The sequence below is a fragment of the Ixodes scapularis genome, unplaced genomic scaffold (assembly GCF_016920785.2).
Source record: "Ixodes scapularis isolate PalLabHiFi unplaced genomic scaffold, ASM1692078v2 PGA_scaffold5__190_contigs__length_132052651, whole genome shotgun sequence".
Classification (NCBI taxonomy): domain Eukaryota; kingdom Metazoa; phylum Arthropoda; class Arachnida; order Ixodida; family Ixodidae; genus Ixodes; species Ixodes scapularis.
The window spans coordinates 113,453,539-113,470,903 of record NW_024609880.1 but is presented as its reverse complement, the minus strand read 5'-3'; the positions used below and the strand labels follow the sequence as shown (position 1 = coordinate 113,470,903).

General features: G+C 44.3%; 1 protein-coding gene across 1 annotated transcript in view; it reads left to right on the top strand.

Moving 5' to 3' along the window:
• LOC115310200 (short stature homeobox protein 2) overlaps nucleotides 1-17,365 on the top strand; it is a 72,463-nt gene that overhangs the window by 36,428 nt on the left and 18,670 nt on the right. Inside the window, exon 2 of the mRNA XM_042294309.1 lies at nucleotides 12,208-12,376. Within this exon, the coding sequence (XP_042150243.1) occupies nucleotides 12,208-12,376 (169 nt within the window). The remainder of the gene's footprint in view (nucleotides 1-12,207; nucleotides 12,377-17,365) is intronic.

Genomic DNA, 17,365 nt, shown 5'->3' with positions numbered 1-17,365 from the left:
AAATAATCCTGATATTTCTGCTCCTGGAGGCCAAATGAAGACGGCTTAAGTATTTTTCCTATAGTATAAAACCGATTAAGTTTCCCTTTAATGAAGAAAACGTGAGGGCACAAGTGAGGCTGGTGTAAGCTCATCATTGTAGAATTACCCGAGACTGCGATGATGACAGAAAAGCGATAGGAAGGAAGAAAGAGGTCTCAAGAAACCTATTTTCTTCTTCCTGTCATTTTCCTGTCGTCATCGTAGTCTCGGGTAATTCTCCAATGATAGTATAGTTGCGCCACACGTGCTCACTACCAGACATTTTAGCGTTTTGGGGGTCTTGCCTAGACTGCTAGCTCGCTTCATTGAAGTAGCGGGTTGATTTTCATCAAGATCAAGCTGCCAAAGCACCAGAACAGTCTCTTTTTTTTTTTTTGTCAATTTATAAACGAGAAAAACACAACACCAAACAATTTTCTGTTCTGAATAAAAAATATCAAATAAATCATATTACCTGATGGGATATTAAGTGATTAAAAAATTTTACATGTATAAGGCAATGGGAGCTTTTTAACATCTATATTCAGCTTTGGGCAAATGAAACCATTAAAATATTGTCGAATCAGGGTGGCGAAGGGTTTTTAGTCTATGATTTCCAAAACATTAGAAAATTTTCAAGTATACATATGCCACTATTGTACGTAGCCAGTCCCGTACGCAGTAGCTCGTTTCATTTAATATCCGTACAAAAGCGTGGGGAAAAGTTTGCCCCGAAAACTTCTTTTAATGTCATCCGGAGTTTCACAGACTCCGAACGACCGGAGTCTCAGTGCGTAAAAATAAGCTAGCTTTACATTAATTTCTGCTCGCAATAATAGGTAACCGCTCCTCCAGAACTGATGCTCATAACTTTTTTCGTTTACTTTTTATCAATATATGATTTAATCGACTCTCTTGTTTCGCGACATGTTGTTATTCTAGCACCGTGCCGTTTTATTGTGATTATTAAAAATTTACTCTTTTTGTTCCTTATTTGCTTCCTGATTCGGTAAGCATTCACTGACGACGTAACCCTAAAAGCACTTGATGGGCACCACGTTAAAATATGAAATAGAAAGAGTAAACAACCAGTTATTTTTGTAGGAATTATTAACAATAAAAATAAACATTACTTTTCTTTCAGCACACAGGAACGGACTGCGGCGCGCACAAAAACATGGGATAAAGGAGAGTCGTGACACCGCCACGACCCCCCCAAGATGGAACAGCTGACGGAGTTCGTGTCCAAGTCCTTCACCCTAGACCGGAGTCAGACGACGGTGGTGACCCCTTCGACGTCTCCCCCGTCCTCGTTGCCGTGTCCGACACTGCTGTCGACGTCGACGGCGGCCCCCGGAATTCGCGTCCAGTCGGTGAAGAGCCTGAGCTTCACGGCGCAGAACCTCGCCACGTCGGCCCTGAGGGAGCGGACGCCTCCCGCCGCCACGTCGTCCCCCGTCGAGGCGTCGAGGCGGAGGTCTTCGAGCGACGCAGAACTGGACAAGGACGACGACGACGGCGGGTCCCGGGGAAGCTCGGGTAACAAGATCGAATACAACACGCTTCTGCGAAACTCATTTTAAGCCAGAGGTCGCACTGCTCGTACATCCTATAAATGACACGGAGTTTTCTCCGCAGACATAATCACAAAAATATCCGCGGACATCGGCTTCACAGATATCTGCGAACAGTTTTTGTTTTACCAATGTGACAGGACAGCCATACAAGGAGGACGCACGCTTCAGACAGTTTCTGTAGACAGTCGTTTGTACAGGCAATACGGCCGAATCTACCGCAATTCCATGAAATTCCCTAAAGTCGGGGTCACATTGATTATACACAATACAAAATACGGTCTGATTTCACTTTTCCTTTCTCTCATGAGGCTCCTGTAGCGTTGGTTATACAAAAGGAGTGCCTGTGCAGACTTGTACGAAGCATATGAGGAAAAGATGTCCGAGTCTTGTCCGCGGACATTACTGTCGTCGTATCTGCGGAGAAACTCCGTGTCATTTATGAGCAGTGCGAACGCGGCTTTGGAGAGTTTTAGTGAATCGTTTCTACCTTCGTCTCGCCACGGTCTCCGCAACCCTCTACTAGGAGATTCCGGAACTTTTTGGACAGTTCTAGCGACGCACATGCTCATTATATAGAAGGGACGGCTGGTGGAATGCGAGGTAATGGGACGCTTTAACGTGCCGTTGCCGATAGCCCAGCTCACCAAATTCAACTGTGCACGCATTTATTGGAGACTTTTAGCGAACCGTTACCGTGTTTTGCGTACCGCACTATACCGGAGCCTTTGAAACATGCTTTTAAGCGCGCGCCCCGCGGTAACCATATCTCCCGGGCGCGTTCTTAAAAGCATGCTCCAAAGTCTCCGGTAGTGCGGTACGAGGAACACGGTAACGATTTGCTAAAAGTTTCTATTAATGAGCGTTTGCGAAGTCGGCGCCTGGGAGTTGTGGCAACTGTGACGGAATCACAGTGACGGTATCCCAAAAAAACGTTCGATTAAACTTGACGTCACGAATGGTGTCCTACAAGTCTTATGCAAGCAATACTTGAGTAAGGCTCGCAGTTTCGTTTCCTGGAACAAACCATTATGTAACGTGCGGTATTTTGTTCACCTTGGCGTTGATGGAACCATGAGTGTAGATAAGTGCAATCAAGTTTTTCATCGGCAGTACAATTTATCTATTGTTTGTCATTTGATCTGTTGTACTTACTGTTTCTTGGTAAAACCGACGCACAATATAAGTTTCGAAATTCCCTCATCTTTCAGATATTTGCCTCATGCACGTTGTTTTTCATTGATCACTGACGTACTTGGCTGTCTCTTTTCTCAATCGCTCCGCGTTCTCTAAAACTCCCTGAGAGCGTCCAAAATATCCACTCAGTTTGTGCGAGCCTCAGGCGCGATGAGTCATTAATTAAAAGACACCAAAGCAACTTCCTTTTACACAAAGCTTCGTCCACGCCTTCGTAACAAGAAGCAAACAAACAAAATACCTACAGGATGAAACCAGAACTCATTACGCACTTACACGCAAAAAAGGGGGGTACTTGGTAATTAGAAAAGATGTCATGCACATTCTGGCAGCGTCCGAGCACGCGCCCAATAATTGCATTAAGCTAATTGCGTCCGCGGCGCTTCTTGAAGCGGAGCAGGGCTCCAAAGTGTAGTCTTTCGCCTAACGAGCCACTTAGGAAGCTCCACTTTTAATTGCTACTTTATTCGTCACTTTTTTTTTTCCTTTTCTTTTTTCTTTTTTTGATGACAAACAAAAGTCGAACAACAGGCGAACGATTGTACGCTTTCGAGCGTAGAATGTACACTTGGCACGTTCTTTAGGCATGCGTTTTTTACTTTTTTTTTTCTTTTTGGCTTTGGGTGCGTTTTTTGTCTACAAGTTACGTGTTTGCTAAAGTTTGTTCCAGTATGAAAATAAAGGAACTGTCTAGTGAAAACTAATACACAAAATTAACAAGTCATTGTTAGAAACCATTCTTTGTCTAGATGCTAGAAATTATCTTGACGATTCCTCTTGTAATTGTTTTTTATTTTCTTACGCATTTTTCAAAATTTCTTTATGAAGATGTTTTTCTTGTCTAATAGTGTACGTAATTTATCACACTCGCAAAGTGAAGGTAAACCCTAGACACCCTTTTACCAGATTAATTATGCTAAAACTCTAATATTTAATTTGCGTACATTCAGATGTCTTTGATATCACATATTAACAAAAATAAACAAATTGTTCTAGAAAAATATGATTTTATCGCAATGTTCAATATTATCTTTAGGGCCGCTGGAAACAAAGTTTTGGTATTTCCGTATAATGTTTCCTTAAAGACTCATAAAAAAGGCACTATTTGCAAGCGAGATTTGTATATGTAACCTAGGAGATTCTCTAAAATTTTTTATTAAATTGAATCCAAAATAATTGAATAGTGCGACAATACCCCCAAATAAAAAGCCACGTGTTTTGTTGGAAAATGCTTCACGCTGCTTTAGTTTGCTTGAAAAGACAGCAACGTGGTCAGAAGTCACTTCTAGTCGAATATACTACGCGGAATTTGAGTCCAGAGATGCTAAGATCGTTTAAGCGCTCACGAGATGATTTGGACCCGTTGCAGCTAGCTTTGAGACACAGTACACCACTTTTTGTATGGAACGCCCCTCCGTACACGAATATACCCATGACGACTACATTTCAAATCCAATTTGCCAAAAGTCACTTCTTTTAACAGCACCTCGTACGTACAGCGAGTCTATTCATTGGCAAATCAACTCAAATGACATACTCGAAACGCATCCAACTAGGATGCCATGACACATTAAGCTCGGTAGATACACTGTTGTTGAACCTGACTTGCGTACTTTTTTACGCGCCAACAGAAAGATCATTTAGTTTATAGTACATGATTTTTTCATGTGTTTCACTTTAAAAAGTAACTGTCAAAGTGGTCCAGTTAGGCCATCTGGAGCAATTCTTCAAAACGCATCTTTTCGCAAAAAAAACAAACAATGCGTGTGCAGGCGAGTTGGTGATAGTTATTCACACTATAACACCTGGGACAGGGGGTTAAGAAAAATATAAAAAAAACTTCCAAGTTAAAAAAAGACAACACTAGGAGAACGTCTTAAGTGTGAGACGTGTTCCTACTGTTTATTTTATTTTGAAGTTTCTTATTTGTTTTTTTTTTGCACCACGGTGTTATGTGTTACAATATGAGTCTCTTTTTGATCGTAGTCTTGACGGCGTTCAGAAAATATTATTTCAAAACCACTCTGAAAAAGTATTACTGGCACTTGTTCAGGTCGAAGTCAGACATTGCGGTCGCTTTAGTTGTATTTAAAAGAAATACTTGGATTGGTGTAAATATTCTTTTGTTTTAAATAATAAAACAAGGACAACATAAAGCGTGTATTTTCTTTTTTATACAAATATTATCGTGTGCGATAGTTGTCGGCGCGTTTGTGGGCTCTGCGTAAACGAAAAACATTTAAGAAAGAAATAATGCTTAAATATATCCTCGTGGGGTGAAGTGAATTTCATATTTTTGAAAGCTTATCAAAATGTAGAACGAAAATTCTGAATTTTTTTCCTATCGTTTATTTAGTTTAAGACATATACATTTATGCATTTTGCTTGTTTGCAAAAATAACTTAATATAAAAATGACCTATTTCTTCAGTTTCTATTAGGTATTAACATGTCACGTACTTCGCTTTTTTGTTTTTTAAGTTTAGCCGCAGCGCGGTAATGGCAAGCGACTTGCATTTTGAGGAATTGCCGCATATGAAATCAGACGCGGAGTGGGCGTTGGCTCAATCTTGCCGAGCCGTTTGTCATTCGCTATGGTTGCGCGTCAAAGGATGCGGCATTTCCATAAAATTTGTGTTTCGTCATTCTTTTCTGTCCTCCCTTCCATGGTGCAAGGTTATCAGTGTCAGCTTCCCAACTTGTCAATATCTACATGATCTTCATTGTTCGTAGTGACACCCTAGTCGGATCACCTCCATATTTCTTTTTTTTTTTTAAGGCTGCCACTAACTTGTTGCTTCTTTTTAAAGCCTCATCGTGTCGATACGCAGAATTTTTGAATTTCCCGTTCTTCGGCGAGAGTTTTAGGACGACGGGATGTGATATCCTCAAATTTGTGATGGTAAATATAGGCCCTGCTGAGAAGGTCCTTTATAAACGTTTTCACTGTATCTTTACGCGGTACATGTTGCGTACATGGAGCAAAAATTGTTAACTTAATTAATTTGCTTATTTAATATTTTTTATTGTCACCATTACACAATTACCGTTTGAACCAATTCAACGTCTATTTTCTCTCGTACTTACCAACAGCTCAAAGGATTTTTCGGCAAAGCACTACACAATAATATACACGATTAACAAAATAAACATGATACAATTTATACACCTGCCTAAATTCATACTCATACTTATATTCATATAATACATGCTTAAATGAGAGGATTCATCTTTTTTTACAAGAGATGTGTGCAAAAAAAAGAAAAATTGTAAACTCTGGGTTTAAGAATGCTGCATTCGCAAACTCGGTAAAAAGTTATGTTGAATATCTAAACTAAAAATATAGAACATCTAAAAATAAAATTGGGGTGTGTGTATGCTTCTACAGCCTAGAACTTAGTCAGCCTCAACGGGCGACTTGACTTGTCTCCCCGATGTAGATGAGAAATTCATCCAATGCAGTACAATTGCTAGCCTGGGTTCTTTAACGTGCACCACGCAGTAGTGATACACGACCGCACACCGGTACAATGATCATCCAGATCCAGACGAGCAGGGGTGGGGATTGAACCCAGGATCCCTGGGTTCTGCAGCGCAAGCTTTCGCTCCACGTGCTCCGAGTTGGTGTGCGCTAGCCAAGAGCGCTAGCTTTCTCGGCCACCGATCCCCCTAGAATTTTTAGAATTTATAGGAACAGGAAAGCGGAAGTTTAAAGAAGCAAAAAGAGTGGGGCTATTTATTGAACCATGAATTGAGATAGGCAAAATATTTATATCTTGAACAGACCTTCTGTCTACAAGACTGTCTAATTTTAGGCAGGTTGGCTCCAAAAAGAAACTAAATTTCGCAGTGCTGCAGGCACAGAATAAATGCACAATAAAATATAAATAACATATCACGAGATAAATAATTAATAAGCATGCAAATCATAAGGGTTAAACAGGAGATTACGAGTAACTTGTACCCCTCATCTTACAAGTTGAGTAAACACTTTTTTATACGTCTCAAGTTATTGGCACGCCAACTTATTGCCTTTTACTAACTTAGATTAAAAAAAATTGTTGACTGTTTTTGATAGAGTATGCGTATAATTTATCCCTTTGTGTTGAGAATATTAATACAAACAGCAGTGTATTGTTAAAAGGTTCGATGACACGATAGCACACATGATGAAAGAGGCACCGCTAGTTCCGCAAGCACTGTGAGCTCTCCCAGAACGAAGCCCCCGCGTCTGCTTTACCGCAGAGCATACACTGAACCAGTGAGAACAGTTTTTAAAAAAGAGAGTTGGCAAATGGCTTGTCACCAGTAACTTTAGATTGCTTCAAATCATTCACCGGAAAGCGTAACAATGTGCTTATGAAACTATTGCAGTATCATTATTTTTTTTCCGGTACCATATATGTTTCGAAAGTTATGATATATAAACCTACATTGCAAAGTTTAAGTTAAAACGTCGGTTTTCTAAACGTGAACTGGCCATTCCCACGCGGCGGTTGACAAATCACATGCCCGTCTCAATCTCAATGACGGCTTCTCCTCTTGCACCCGTGTGTACGGTGTTGCCAGCTTTACAGAGCAACTGATAGACCCTAAAGCTGGGGTCACACTGCGCATACATCATACAAAAGACAGTCTGCACACAGATTGGAACGGGAGCCGCCGGGAGATCCGTGCTTCGAATGCCGCACGGCGATCAATTCAAGCAGGAAACTTGGGCACGCGGCATTCGAACTACGGATATTTCGGTGGCACATTTTTGCAGATTGTCTTTTGTATCATGGTATGAGCAGTGTGACGCCGGTTTAAATCCAGGATCACACTTCTTACGCCTCATACAAAAGACAGTCTGAATGCGGGTTTTTGAACGCGAGTCACCACGAGATGTTTGCTTCGAGTGCCGCATGTCACCCACTTCAAAGAGGAACTTAACACGTATCATTCTAACCACGGATATTGCGGTGACTCGTGTTCGCAAACCGTCTTTTTTATGATGTAGGAGCAGTGTGACCCGTGCTTTATACGCCACACAAAAGACAGTCTGCATGCAGATTCGAACGCGAGTCGCCGCGAGATCCGTGCTTCGAATGCCGAGTGGAAATGAGGGCAAGGATTGACACGCGGCATTCTAACCACGAATATTGCGGTGACTCGTTTTTGCAGAGTGTCTTTTTTGTATGATGCGTGCATTATACAAAATACCTGGAGCCTTGTCCTTCCTTGTGCGACGGTCCTGTTACATTGGTCTTACAAAAAGCACTCTTTAGACATGTTCACACATGTTCACATATGGGAAGCAAACATGCTTCGAACATGATTGGTGCGTGTCCGCACAGTGGGACTGAGGCTTAAAAATCAACTTGTCGTTTATGAAAAAAGTTTGCGTCTGCCCACAAAAAGCTGTCGGCCCCGCGCAAACGCAAAAACTTTTTTTTTTTTTTTACAACGAGACATTTGCGCATGTTTATTTGGTCGGCAAGCACAACCCCCTCAATATGATGTCAGAAAGATGAGTATGCGTATATAGTCTGGTCTTGTCCTCGTATTCCCGGAGAGAAACGGCGTCGCTGCGCTAGCCTCCGCGAGAGCACGAGCTTGCTGACGTCACGGAGAGGGAGGAGCACCCGTCGGTGCCGTCTCTTTTCTTTTTTTTTTTCATTGACACCCCCGAGAGCGATGGTCCGCCAAATGCCCATAGTGCCTAGACACATTGGGCACTGAGCAGAGCTTCTCTCCGTGCAGCTCTTACACGCACTATCTTGCGTTGTTTTAGTTCTTATGTTTTGTGCAACTATATTTGCGCAGTTGTTCACTTATCATGATGTAATATACTATAGCGGCTTTTGTGATCGCGTGACCCTGTCTCGCAAGGTAAACATGCGATGTAAACTGCTAGCAGACATGCTGAGTAAATCGGAACTTGCGGCTCTGACGTCACGCCGCTAGGTGGCGCTGTTGTAGGTATGGCGCATGCGCAGGAGGATCACCTCAAGCGAATCTAATGTCTGCTCACGCGCAATACCCCCCCCCCCCTCCCCTGGCATGCGCAAACGATTGCTCGTTTGTAAACAGTGCGTTGGCGTACACCTGACGATCAAAAACCGACCACAAAAGCGAGTGCTTTGAAAAGAAAGAAAAGGAAAAATGATACTGCGGTAGATTGCTTCAGTTGCCAAAAAAGCTGCGTTTCTTATGTTGATGAGCAGTGCTGTTTGATTTTATGCCGTATGGGAGTGCGGTGCATCGCGGTTTAAAGTTAACAACTAAAAAAACATTCATCGAGAGTGTATAGTTAGCGCTAGGCTGATGTGACTGCTGGGTAGAGGACACAGAGACGCGGTTGATACGAATACAAAATCGCACGGCGTCACGACAACTCTTCGTTTTCTGTAGCACAGAAAAAAACTATAGATGTTCTCGACGGTTTTTCCGGCAACATATATGTTTTGCATTTCGGTTCATTTCCGCCATAATCCTAACACTGTGTTTTTGTTTTAATGAAAACGCGAATGAATGACTGAAAAAACGAGTAAATGCACGAGTTAGATGTTCATAACCATTAGAGTATTAATTCTGTATGAAATGTGACGTGAATTACATCGTTACAGTTTGTGTGTTAAGATGTTGCTTTTGTTTGGCGATTATTACCGCACGATTTAATAACACATTATTTGTTCCGAGCGAATTGAAACATCATGCAATAAATCAAAATTTTAATTTTCCACACGATATCCTACGATAATACTGAAAACAATCAAGCCTCTGAATTCTACGAGTTTGCTCTTGCTTGCTATATCGCCCGAGTTTGTTTTTAGAATCGTTAAGTTTCCCCGGAGTCTTTCAAGAGTGTTCGAATTCTGAACAGACCGATTAATGCCAACGTAAAATCGCAAAAAAAATAAAATAAAAAAAAAACCATAGACAACAGTACACGCGACTTATTTTGCACAAGAGAAGAAAATTGACGTAACCCACAACGAATTGTTCCCCCCCCCCCCCCCCCCCCCAAACAACGGGTCTTCCGTAAAACAACACCCTAACAAACACCCCATTAAACAACCAAGCAGCCAACCCGCCGTAACGCTCACGCCATAACCACTCAGCACCCGAACACGTCGCTCTCGGCTATACCCCCACAACTTACGCGCTCGACGCGAAGCACCCACTAAGCGTTAGTGCCACCACTATAGTACTCACTACCTTCTTCCAACGGGAAGGAAAGGGGGGGGGGGGGGGGCAATAATCGAGGCGCCAATTTCGCGGCGTAACTCAGACCTGTCTTCCCCGCGTATTACGGGAGCAAGCGCCGTTGCGGCGTCGTCGTCCACAAAAGGGTGGAGGAGAGCGCCTCCTGTGGCGGCTATAAAAACCCAATTTGGCGCCACGGCAAAATGGCCTCGCGAACAAGGTGAACTCCGGGAGACGGGGCCCGGCCCCCGGCTTGGCTCCCGCGGCGAGCACGAGAGGCTGCCGCCGCAGCCGTCACGTACTTTCCGTCCAGACTTACGACGTGTCCGATGGGCATTTCCGACTTTTGCCTTCATGATTTTTTTTATTATTATTATATTTCTACGTAGCCGTATACTGACGGGTAGAGAGAACGGAGCGATACTTTTTGGTTGTTGGTGTTTTAAGGTACCCTAACAGGATTAAGATGATATTGCCACGAATATGAAACTTTGATGAGGACTGGCTGTTTTTGTTTTTTCGGCCGGTGGAAAGCGCTTGTTGCTTTTGATGGTTGTGTGTGTGTGTGTTTGTCCGTGTGCGCTTCGTGTTTGTGTGTGTGTCCGCGCGCGTGTGCGTGTGTGTAAGCGAGCCGAAGTCGAGTCGGGTTATCTTGTGACGGTGCGTTTTTCGGAGGTGGGCTGAGGTTATGGTTATTTAATTGGGTTTTGTGGCACGCTAGATTCAATTTAGGGGTTACGCCGGGAACGGTTTGGTTTCGGTGGGCTTTCGTGCTTTTTATATCGTCTCTTTTTTTTTTGCGTATTTGGTTTTGGGGTTGTAATTATTTAAACTTGCGGCTCCGTGGGGGTCGCAAAAGCATATCATGGGGACTTGGGGGAGCCGTTTGTAAAACCGGGATTGTATCCCGTGCTGCAGAAATACTTCCTCCCCCCCCCCCCCCCCCCCCCCCTGATTTAGATAGTGTACGTTTATACTGAAATCCTCACCGTGAAAAAAAAAAATCAGCACCATCCGCGCAGAGGCACTAAGATATTGATATTATTTATGTTTCCTTACGCAACGCTCGTATTCAGAGAATCTCATTACAGATAACTATTTTTACCAACTTATTATTTAAGCGTCGTGCTTCGTTACTTACGAATTCAAACACACGAGAGAAACTGATTATGTTTTAATACTCGTCTCGTTACATATCGAAATTCTCAACTTGCGCAGCTATACGGGTCGTAAGTGTGAGAAAGAAGGAAACGAGGGCGCACGGGAACGTCAGAACACCGAGCCCTGGTTAGAATGATTAGTGAGTGTGGTTTGGAGTGTGAATCCACAATATATCGTTTTACGAGCACGCGCCCAAACGGAGCTGGTTGGAGCAGCGTTGAATTAAGAATCGGTCAAAGAATACCAGCTTGGCTTTTCTGGTTCGTTTGCAGTTGGTTCTCCAGAGCCCGCCCCGTCTCCCAAGTGCTCCGCCCTCACCGGGGCCTGTCGCTGGTCTCACCGGTCGAAGGTCTCGAGTACAAGGCGGAGTCTTTGACTTCTCTCAGTTGTCCGCTCAAGGAAGACCCAGGGACGCTGGGCTCGGCGGGTTCGGGATCCAGTGGCACCAGCAGGTGAGCTAACGTTAAAAAAGAGGACCAAACAACATTAACTGGTTGGAGTAGTTGATTCCACACCATAAAAACATAGAGGACCCAGGATGGCGTCCGCTTCATATCCTCTGGACACCGTGGGCATTGAATGATCTGCACTCTTTAAATGCACGACGGTATCAGTAGAGTGGTTACGTTAGGCGATATCTGGCAAGAAATGCTAACCAAACACCCGGGCAGCTAATTTGCGAGTTCACATCGAACAGGTGATATTGTTTATATCTCTGCGCGCTAGGCACTTAGGGATAAAAAGACAACAAGAAAAACTCAGAGGTAAAGCTTTCCAAAAATATATTGTCATTTGACGACAATTTCAAACCGACAAATTGATATGCACCCAATTAAAAAAAAAAAGGACTGCTCAGGAGTAAAGTACCAGACATATGCACGACAAATTCGACCAGGTGCTGGCCAGTCACGGCGACGCGTATACACTCTGGTTGACCGGTTTCTGGTGGTATATGGCCATCGGTCGCTTTGTCGTGTGTGTGTCTGGCGCTTAAGGGATGTGTTTCGATCACCCGTAGATGTGAGCGATATTTTTTCCCCATTTCCTTCCCCCACGCGGGTGCGCAGCGGCGGGACGAGTAGCGGCAGTAAAGTGAAGCAGCGCCGTTCTCGAACCAACTTCACCCTGGAGCAGCTGAACGAGCTGGAGCGGCTGTTCGATGAGACCCACTACCCGGACGCCTTCATGCGGGAGGAACTGTCCCAGAGGCTCGGACTCTCCGAGGCCCGGGTTCAGGTGAGCTGGCGCAGGCTTCGCTCTCGGAAAACACCATACCGTAATCGAAGCTCACGAACAGCCCCCTCTAACTCCACGTAACGTCGTGACACTAGAACGGCGCCCACTCAACAGTTGAAACCGAGCCCGACCCCGGGTGTCCTACCGACGGATTGATTGGACACGAGGCAGATCCGAGCTCTGACGCAGTTCTCGGGTCCTATCTGTGTCTTCTCTTGAATCCACTACACTGACGTCAAAATGCCAGTGCACGAGCTTTGATCATTCTAGACATGTGTTGTTTCGGTACGCTTAGATTGTGTGTACCCTACCACCGCAAGCCATTAAAACACAAAGGAGTTCGAGGCTAGTGGGAGGAACTCGAAAAGTAGCTTGAAAGCCTGATAGTGACTGCCGACGTTTCGCTAGGAGACTTGGGTTCTTAACGAAATGTAAAACACAATTATAATTCAAAAAGACTCCTCTTGCAACTAATACTATCAATTTTGTTTTGACTATGAATCGTTAAATCTCATTGGGTTAGTCTGTATACACATTGCAATTACTGTTTGTATCACATAAGATATCAATTAGGTGAAAGAACTCCGCTAACCTAAATAAAACACCCCTAAATAACCGGTTTAAGGGATTCTATGTTGGCGGGCGAAGCATTAAGGTAATCGTACCGGCAGCCTGCAGACCGGAGGTTTTTATAAATTGTCGAACCAGCGCACCCGCAAGTGCATTCGCAGTATTGGGATGGCGTGTTGATTTGTTGGTTTTTTAAAGGCCTTGGATCTGAACGCCTTGCGAGGATAAGAGCCTCAATCTGTCAGCCAAACTTCAGCTACCATTTTAAAGTTCGCAGTTGCATTCTCTTTCAAGGATTCTAACCTAATATGATCCTACCTTACGTAAGCTTCCTCGTCCAACTCCAACCAAGCCTATTCTAACATATCCTACAATGTACCTTGCCCTTCTCTAATTAAAACAGACCTAGCGTTTTCTATGTTTTAATTTTCCATCTTAACCTAGCAAAAATAAATGTGACCTGCTCTATAGCAACTGAGGATAAAAACGGCACGGCGTTTCTTTCTGATACCCGACGTTCAGCCTTCCGTGGTACATTGACTGCGTGTCAATCTCCCTGCGACCATAGCCAACCATAGTAGAAGTCAACCAAATCAGACCTAACCTATTCGCAACTCCAGCTCACCCCTCGCCCTCTTGCGGGCGAACGAAGAACCAGAGTAGTGGGGACGGCGGCGGAGACGGTGGCAGGGAGTGTCGGCCTTGGTGCTGTTGTTACCGCATGGTTCTGGTCTGCGTGTTAGTGCATCACGCAGTTTTCACGGAAACGAAGCGAGTGCATTAAAATATACGAATTGTTGGTGTTCCGCTTTGAAATTTTTAAAAACCAACATGCTCATTTTTTTTACCGCACGTGTACATCTTCGTCATTCATGATATGCTCCTGCCCTGGCCGCTTCGTATTTGTAGCCAAATAAACTAAGTTTAGCGCGCTGACCAGCGTCAAGGAGCAGGCGCACGGAAAATCCTGGAAAATCTATTCAGGTCTCTTCCGCCATCTTGGAACTACCGCCCTGCCGTCTGCAGGGACTTGGAGTTGCAACTAGCCCGAAGCTGGTTAATATATATATATATAAAGTAAAATGCACCTCAGCAGTGAATACCTTAGTCTAAAAACCTAAACGGCGTATTAGGCAGGCACTAACAGCCGAATAATTATAACAGCAGTAAAACTTTTTTTTTTGTTCAGAAACGACTCCGAATGAACGACCCGTGCTCAATCTGGCCCAGATAACGCGTCAAATCTCGATCAATGTCGGAAGCAGACCTCAACTCCCCGGCCGGACCAGGCGGGCAAAGCTGAAACGTCCCCCAAAAAAAGACAAGACGCAACGCAAAAAACAAAAAAAAAAAAACAAAAAAACAAAAAAAAACTAAAAGAGAAAACGACACAGCCCGATTCCAAGCAGCGAGCGAAAGCGTTTTTCATCAGTCTGAAAGCCACCGAGCCGATTTAATCTGCTCCTCAGATTTACTCCCCTCCCCGTCTCTCTTCCCTCGGTTGTGATGCGGCTTTAGTCGTCGTGTAATTGATAAACCTTGACCCACCCGCCGGGGGACATTCGCGGGGCATGCCGTCCACCCTCGCCAAATCCGCATGTCCCCAAATGCCGAACCAAAAGGCCCCTCCTCGTCCCCACTGGCAGTCGGTGTTCTTAAAAGAAGGATCACATTTTGTTTTTATTTTACTGACAGAGATATATTGACGACAATTTTGAACTGTTTTACGAGAATATAGGCTTTTTCCGCTTCTATAGAGACTACATTGCCCCTGAAAATTAGGGACGGCACTGTCTCTGAAAATTAGGGAAAGTATTAGGGGGTTGTCGTGGACCGTTTCCTCCCCTCTGCTACCTTTTCCGCAATAAAGACGCGATTACCGCGCATGCGCGCTTCTAGCTTGCCTGCGGAGTCTCGGGTCACTTAGCGGGCTCCGGTGAGCGTTGCTTGACGGCAAAAACAATGTAAGTAAACTCCCTATTGTCCCTAATTTTCAGACCATCGTTTCTGCACAGATTACAACGGTTAAAAACAAAATTGCCTCAGCTGAAATGTAGACCTTTGGTAAGAAAGGGAGAGAGAAAGAAAAACCGAACGAAATAGAAAGATAGAAAGAGAGTGAAAAGATCACAAAGAAAAAAAAAAGGTGACGTAGTTATCGTCTTCGGTGCAGACGATACTGGTGACACAAGCATATCACGCGCGTAGTTTCAATATTTACCGCTCTCTTGCGCGTGGCGTCGTCGGTACGATCGTTTCGTTAATTAACTGACTATCCGATTTACTCGTCGGATTGTAAGGTAATGCGCAATAAAAATAAACAAGTAATAATCTGACTTACAACCTTGTTTCTATTATCTGAGAAATTTTCGCGTTGGTTGTCAACCATAAAATTAAACTTCAGAATTCCTTATATACTACTTTTATAGTCAAAGGCACCGGTGTGTGCAATACAATCTCCACATGCAATTGTTCTACGTTCATAAGGAATACAAAATGTTTTCGTGTTTTATCGTCTCAGTCTAGTCACGAGGTGTCCATCTCGAACAATGTAATCCTTAAAACGAACATAATTACAGTCTGGATTTTTGATAAATCTAACATTATACTTTTTTGTGCCGCATTTTATCAAGAATAAAAAAAATCACAACATTTGTTTCTCATATTTCTTTAAGTAGATTTCATACTGTGTTTGCAACATTTCGTTTTTAATTTTGACGAATAAGCTGGGTATAATATGAAGCTTTTGATGACGCTCTATTTAGGCAAGGTGCTTCGCGCACACTGGATTCGGATTGCAATAAACACAAATCAGCCCGTTGTCAACTGGGCAGGTTCAAATAAATTACAACAAAACGTGCGATGCCGAGTTTTCTGGAACGTATACCTTTACACGTCAAAGCACCATTTTCGAACAAGTCCACGTTTCCGACACCAGGAGGCGTTTGCCCCTGTGCCGTGCTTTCTTTGCAGTGCGGAGTGAATGTAGAATTCACATTTAAATATTCTAAGTTTAAATGGTAAAACAAAATGGCTAGGTGGCGTAAGCTACCGCCCGATCCAAAGGGCTCAGCCAGATTCATCCATCCATCCATGCTGACAGCAGCGCCACCACCGCAGCGTGACGTCAGAGTCACGTGTTAATTTATGCAAGCGCGGTAGTCGGCGGGAACCAAAGTTCCCACCCTCATTTCGAGACTTGAGCATTTCTGGCAACATGGTGACATTGTCAAGAGTTACAGTATCCCGGAGGGGGCCGTGGTGGACAGCCACGTGGATTAGGGGCACCCTCCTCTAATCCGAGGTAGAATGGTTCTGCGGAATGGCATTAACCTCGGCTGATTTACTCTGGGGATAAGCTATAGACAGCGTTTGACGGTTCGCCTCCTGTCCAGTGAGGGGATCTTGTGTAGCGCGTATCAAGTCTTGTGTCATTTCATATAGCTATTCCGCCGAAAGCTGTACTGCACACACGTCAACTTGGATTTTGTTGAGACACAGACAGTCCTTTATAGGTTGCCGAGATGATGTTGGGTATAAGCTTATTACGCGGGTATTCAGGGGGATTACTTAACTAACAACTGCCCATGTGTGGAAGTGCGTCATGGAGCGACCTTTAACGAAGAGTCCATCGTTACAATTGAAACACGCTGATATTGTGTTCGTACCGGTTACGGTTTGTACGCCTGTGAAGTGCACCATTATTGAGTTTGTTGCAACTCCGCGAATACAGGCAACTTCGCGAATACAGTTTTTTTTAATGAATACGAGTATCAAACTCTATTTTGTCTCAGAGCTACAATGATTACGCCTTCATTTTGGAGCGAAGAGATCGCCTATGCTTTCCCGTGCGGACGATAGATGTCGCCACCTTGGTTCGTTGGGGAGAAAGGGCGTTGTAGGGAGCAGAATGGGGAATCGACCGTGCGGCCAATGAAGGGCGGCGCCGCCTGGAAGCTCACGCCCCTTTCTCGCGAGGTCCCCATTCTCTTGCCAGCCCGTTCTCCGCAACGCAGGTCGTCTGCTCCCGAATAATACATTTAATGGCGGAATTCAATTAAGGCTCCGCCGCGCTGCTGCCTCTCGCGAGCGCCGACAGGGGTCGCCACCGGCTATCCCTTATATTTTTTTTACGACCGCATTTGCATAACTCCGCGCAACGCTCTTTCGGGCTCGTGATGTCTATTCATTACCAAATTGGGATTTAACGGGATCGCCGTTACGCGTGTAATAAAGGGGGGCGTGAAGGGAGGGCGTGGACAGAGCAATTTCCCATGCAGGGTTCGTTTATCGCCTTCTGAGCGCGGGCAAACTAAAAAGGCTTAGTATCGGGCTCGCTGTAGCGCGTAGCCCCCCCCCCCCCCCCCCCCCCCTTTCCCCTTTATCACGGCTTACTGCACGTGCCAACGCGCTTCTATG